Source organism: Solanum tuberosum, unplaced genomic scaffold, assembly GCF_000226075.1.
Source record: "Solanum tuberosum cultivar DM 1-3 516 R44 unplaced genomic scaffold, SolTub_3.0 scf00169, whole genome shotgun sequence".
Lineage (NCBI taxonomy): Eukaryota > Viridiplantae > Streptophyta > Magnoliopsida > Solanales > Solanaceae > Solanum > Solanum tuberosum.
The window spans coordinates 837210-843624 of record NW_006239099.1 but is presented as its reverse complement, the minus strand read 5'-3'; the positions used below and the strand labels follow the sequence as shown (position 1 = coordinate 843624).

Genomic DNA, 6415 nt, shown 5'->3' with positions numbered 1-6415 from the left:
GGAAATGGTAAGGATATGAGGATATAAATGTGGAGGAATGAACAGTCTTATTGCATGTTTCCTGCTAGTCGATTTACTTATATTATGTGGTGGGTATCGGGTTGACCGATGATGCCTACCAGTACGTGTTGTTGTACTGATACTACTCTTGCTATGCCTTTTTCGCATAGTCTGGTTGCAGGGTCCGTGATGTTTTCATAGGTGAAGACGAAGACAATCTCCAACAGCTTCTATTTTTCCTTCCATGTGGTGGGAGCTGCGTCAGTTGTTATCTTGTTTATACCTTGTAATCTTAAAAGCTCTTGTACTTGTTTAGACTAGATCTCTGGGGTGTTAATTACTTTACAAGTCTTAACTCGAAATGTTGAAAACCCTTTATGTTCTTTTAATCTCATGAACGTTATTTTATCTTCAGTTTTCTTAATCTTCTGCATATTTTAACCGTTTGAGAATTGAGGGTTCTCCTACTTAGGTGTTTGAGTAGATGCCCGCACGGCTCAGTGGGTTGGGTCGTGACAATATCTCTACACTTGAATGTATCTCTCTACACTTGAATGTATCTCTCACTACTTCAATGTATCTCTCGCTACATTCAATGTATCTCTCGCTACATTCAATGTATATCTCTCTACGTTGAAAATATGTAATAAGGCACCCCTATTTATAATACTAACAACCAAAGTAAACTAGGACTAGGAACCTATAGAACTAACAAATCATAATTAAATAAAAATAAGAAAATACCATAATTAATAAATCTTAAACTAGTAAGGAATCCTAATCTTGATTTATTTCCTACATCTTGCATTTGAGCTCCGATTAAATTTAAATCGTGCACTACAAAATCCATTCGGGGTGGTGCTCCCAACAAGATTTTTTCATACTCGGAGCTTGAATTAACTTGAGATCTCTGCTTAAGGATAAAATAATCTCGAAGCTTGAATTAACCATCTATATTAAAAAAAATTTGTGTCTAATCATATTATGACATAAAGTTATGGATTTAAATTTTATATATAGACAAACATTATAAACATTTTTAATACTATCAATGTAGCTTGAACCGATTACAATAGAACCTCTCTAAATTAATACTTAGTAAATTAATAAACTCTCTAAGTTAATATATTTTTTGTTCCCGACTTGGGCGAGTGGAAAAATTCACCGATTTTGATATGATACTATATTTTCAAAAGACCCCAATATAAATATTGGTCCCATTATAAATTAATTATTCTTTAAAAATACAAAAATATCTAAGACAATCTAGTTAAATATAATTCTAGTGTTTTTTTGTTAAAATTTAAATCTAGTTGAATCTTATCTCTAACTTTTTTTTATTGCATCCAAAACTTTCAATGTTGTCTTCTTGAACTACAACAAAAAATGTGAAAAGTTCTAGACACGATAAGTGCATTCTTATGTGTAACTGGTTCTAAAGGTATTATATTATTTTCAACTTCATCATCAATATTGTTTTCTCTGATGGTATCCACAATTTCTTCTAAGTTCTCGATCTTGGAACATGTATCTTTTGCAGTCAATTAATCTAACAAGCTATTAACATCCATTTTATTGTGGTAGCGGAAATTAACAATCATAACCAAAAATTCATGATGTCCTTTTCATTAGTGGGTTTATTTAAATTTCTTGAGGCTTCATCCCATGAACGATGTAATTAAATTAATCATTATTAAATCTCAAAAGCATTCTTTAAATAATACCTCCATAGAATAATAATATTTTGTAATTCCGATAATATTAATTTAGAGAGATTTTAGTGTATATGTTGGGGTTAAATATGTGGGGAGAAAAAAAAGTAAAAAAAGAAAAAAGAAATAAACACGCCCACATACATACTCTGATGCTTCTTTTTAAAGAGGGCCAATGCGTGCCTTTCCGTGATTCCCCTTAATTACCCCTTCTCCTTCCACCTTCCTATCCCTCCACTCCTAAATCTCTCTCTCTCCGATTCATCAATCTGAAGAAATAATTTCTCACTTCTAATCCTCATCTTCTTCTTCTTCATCATCATCAGGTAATAATCAGTGGCTTTAACAGTTCATACTTCCTCCTAAAATGCATTTTACAAGTGATCTTTTGCTTTGTGATTTGTTTTTTGTGTGTTAATTGTAATTATCTGTGTTTAGTTTATCGGCTAATTACGAATCTGACTCGAATTTTATTGATTCGTTCTTATTTTCTTCAGAATCTATCTTTGAATCTGAATTGGTTTGAGTGCCTTTTATTTCTTATATCTGTCTATTCATGTGACTGAATCTACAGGTTTTCTTCTTCAGACCTCAAATTGGATAGTGATTCAATCGATTCGGTCCTAAATTTGATTCGATTTTAAATGAATCGGATGGAACCAATGGTTGTAGAGATGTCTTCAACGGTGATCTCGAATCCTGTAACGTCTTCTGACAGAGTAATATCAAGGAGAAAAAAGAGTAAGAAAAGTTTGAGAAGTCAAACTCAAAACATTAGCAACAATAACAATAACAGCAACAATGAAACTCCGAGTAATACTACTGAATGGAAAACTCAAGCTCAACAGCAAGTTTACTCTTCAAAGCTACTCAAAGCACTCCGTGAATTGCGGATCAGTTCACCAGCGGCGGCGACGACGACTTCATCGGTGCCGGCGCCAAAAGGCGGTCGAGCCGTACGTGAAGTTGCTGACAGAGTCCTTGCCGTTACTGCTAAAGGACGATCCAGGTGGAGCCGAGCTATACTTACAAACCGGCTCAAGCTCAAGTTCATGAAGAAACACGCCAAGCGGCAGAAAATGGCGGTTTCCTCTACCAGCCGGTTACCTAGGAAGCCAAGAGTGGGGATTTTGAAGCTGAAAACGAAGAATTTGCCGGCTTTTCAGAAAAAAGCTCGAGTTTTAGGACGGCTTGTACCTGGTTGCCGGAAACAACCGCTGCCGGTGATTCTAGATGAAGCTACTGATTACATAGCAGCTCTTGAGATGCAAATTCGAGCGATGAGCGCTTTAGCTGACCTCCTTTCTGGTGCTTCCTCAAGTACTACTGCTCCTCTTGATCAGCTCAGCTCGAGTCGACCTCCTCCTATTTGATGATTTATGGTTTTCTTGCTTTTCTATTTTATCTATTTTCTTCTCTCCCTTTCTATGAATATTCCTCTGTTACATATATTTCTTCTATCTTTTCAAGTGTTGGGACAATATTAGTAATTGAATTATCAGTTATATAAGGCAGTAATAATTTTGCTGGTTTTGAAATGGATCTAGAATGAAATCTATCCTAATTAATTTGACTCATTGATTTTAATTACATAGATCATCTGATATAAACACATCATGTGTAAGATGTTCTGTAATGGTATCATCTCCTACGAATATGTAATATACATTCGAGAAGCTTCTTGGCTACCTATAGGATTGTATATACAAGTCAAAATTTGATTTAATGAATATATATACAAGTGTTTGACACTTCTAGACACAAACTTTTAGTTTGATTCTGATTTTGTTGAGTATCAAATACATAAAGATTGAGTTGGAAGTGCCATTTGGTTCTTGTCGAGAGTCAGTAAGTTGTATGAAGATGACACATCCATGACTCAGGTAATAATAAGTTAACTGAATTGTCATTTTCAGTGAGGAGGACAAGCAAGAAGATAAATTTTGTATTTTGTACCGTAGGCACTCTCAGGAACCATCTGTATGTAAATGTAATGTAAGTAATAGTTACAAGATGGTGGGGTTAAATTAAAGTTGCAAACAGGACAAATGAATTTATGAGCAGCAACAGCAGCAGCACTTCATGTGGCTTCTTGTCCTTGTGCACTCCCACTTTAGTAAATGGGACCGGCTGACTTTCTGACCTAATATTCATAGCCCTCTCTGTGTACTGCTAACACAAAATGATCTTTGGTTGTGCAACCAATATGACTTGGGCATACATGCTGGTTTACTGAATAAAAACTTTATTTTTGAATGAATATAGGTGTTCATATTTCTCCTTTACTTTTGATAGGATTTGTAATATGGTTTTGAGTTGGTGAAGTTCTATTCAAATGGACACCTATAGTACTTCAGATAAAAAATAACGATATCATATTTAGGTATGAAAAATGGGATAGCGTAAAGAAAGAAGTACTATAATTTTTTCGTATTTACTTTAATCACCCACAAGCAGAAAGTATCACCCACAAATATACAAATTTTTAATTCCTTTGTGTTAAATGTTACATATTTCAGCTTAGAAATACCTTTCAATGGTCTTTTGTGACAGTGATAATTAAAGGAGTAGTTAGCAATATATATGTCAGTGAATTTGCGTGATATTAAAGTAATATTGTTTTATAAAACAAATAGTAGTTCAGTAACTTCATATGAAGTTAATCACTTGTATTTTTGGTATATAGAAAAGTAGGTGTTAGGAGAGATGGACAAAAAGAGAAGTGAGAGTGCACGTAAAATACAACATAAAGTAAGGAAGTGACAGAATGAAGAGTAAGATGGAGCAGTTTTCATGCAAAAAGAAAGAAAAGAAGGCATAACATCAATTCAGATACCCATGTGCCTATCTCACTATCTTTTCTGACTGTAAAAATCATTTAGCTGTCCCTTTAATTTTCACAGGCCAATAGGCCTTCTTTACTGAAATAATTGCCTCTCTTTCCATATAATTAAGTTTGTATACCGAGGGGTCGTTGGTTGGTAACAAGTTATCTCGAAATTATTAATTTTGACAAAGGTTATTTTATCATATATATAAAATAACTCATTTTAAGTATAAATTGTAGAATAAATACTCAAAATTGTCTACTACCTCTAACCAAACGCAAGATAAGATAATCATGCATCTTATCTTGTCTCTTAAATTATTATACATTATACCTAATATCAAACGAGTTCTAATAGATTCAATAATTTAATTATCAAACTCTATCTACTGATCATAATGCATCATGTCATAACAAACTAAAATCTGTTTTGTTCTACGTACATTCAAAGAAGAAATTAATGAGATATTATATACACAATTATTTTGTGGTTTGGCAATTATTGGGGTTGATGTGTGTGATTCCACAGTCAGCTAAAAAGATGACAGTTACTTAAACTGTCGACATCTGTGGTTAGTTGATATATTTGATCTCAAACTGACTAACCACCTACACTTTTCGAGGTCTGATTTGCTCATCGTCATACCAACACTACCCAAATTATTTTCTACTATAGAGAAGATGATGAGAAATGAAAAAAGATTACAATATATATTTTTCTTACTTTTATTTCAATATATAGAGATGAATTCATAATTTAAAATTACTGGACTCAATATTTAGGTTCTTAACATTAAATTGATAATTTCAAAATTATGAATTCAAAATTTAATATATTCTCCCGTCCAATAATAGTTGTCCACTATACTAAAAATAGTTGTCTAATAATATTTGTCCAATTTAGAAAATCAAGCAATAAGTTACTTTTTGTGTGTATTTTACCCTTGTTATTAAATACTATTAATCATCTAACACATTTCTCAAAACATTAAATTTAATAAAGTCAAATGGTATAATAGTAATATCATCCCTATTATTATTGTTTTTTAAGGGGTGTGTCAAATCAATAGTGAACAACTATTATTGCACAAAGTAAGTACTCCTTTCGTCCCATTTTATATGTCATCTATTTCTATAAATAGTTAGCCCATAATACTTGTCATTTCATAAAATCAATGCATAAATTAGCATATTGTTCTTTTTTTTTTTACCCTTGTGAGTTACTTAGCATTGAAAACATACATTTGACCAATTTAGAAAAGTTAAGTAAATGATTCATGTTCATTGGTTAAATTAATTAATCAAAATAAATTAATTCATATTCACTGATTGAAAATTTGAGTTCCAAAAAAATTAAATAAGGGTAGAAGGGTAAAGTTATTTCATTTCTTAATTCGATTGCAAAGTAAAAAGATGACATATATAAAATGGGACGGAGAGAGTATATTATTTTTACATTTTAGTGCAAACCCCATGGTGAAATTAAATTTATTTGAAATTAGAATTATTTAGGTATATAAGTCATAATGACAAGCATTAATGTTGAGATGGAGAATGTCAAATGGGTACATCAAACCACTAGAGACTTCTATGTATAATTCAAAATGTCGTCTCCTATACTTGTTTGACCTTATAAGGTGTAAATTGCCACATTTAACATGGTGCCATTTGAAAAAATGTTCCTTTCAATGTTGTATAGTTTACCTAAGAAGAATATGCTCTTTTACTTGTGATGAGTTTAATTAGAATTTAGAGGTAATAATTTGTAACATGCACTAGAAAAGATTAACTTATTAGTAGTATTATTATGGAGAGAATATATTCCTTCCGTCCATTTTTAGTTATCATAATTTCTTTTTTTAGAGTCAAATTATAA

General features: G+C 32.1%; 1 protein-coding gene across 2 annotated transcripts; it reads left to right on the top strand.

The window, feature by feature from the left end:
• The first annotated feature begins 1877 nt into the window (after positions 1-1877).
• LOC102583760 (transcription factor bHLH148-like) lies at positions 1878-3285 on the top strand. 2 transcript variants are annotated; one of them, XM_006354254.2, is made up of 2 exons: positions 1878-2038; positions 2301-3285. In XM_006354254.2, exon 2 carries the CDS (start codon positions 2357-2359, stop codon positions 3083-3085), a length of 729 nt encoding a protein of 242 aa, XP_006354316.1. In that variant the 5' UTR covers positions 1878-2038; positions 2301-2356; the 3' UTR covers positions 3086-3285. The 2 variants fall into 2 exon arrangements, with proteins under 2 accessions (XP_006354316.1, XP_006354315.1); XM_006354253.2 differs by having other exon boundaries at positions 2287-3285.
• Positions 3286-6415: the final 3130 nt, after the last annotated feature.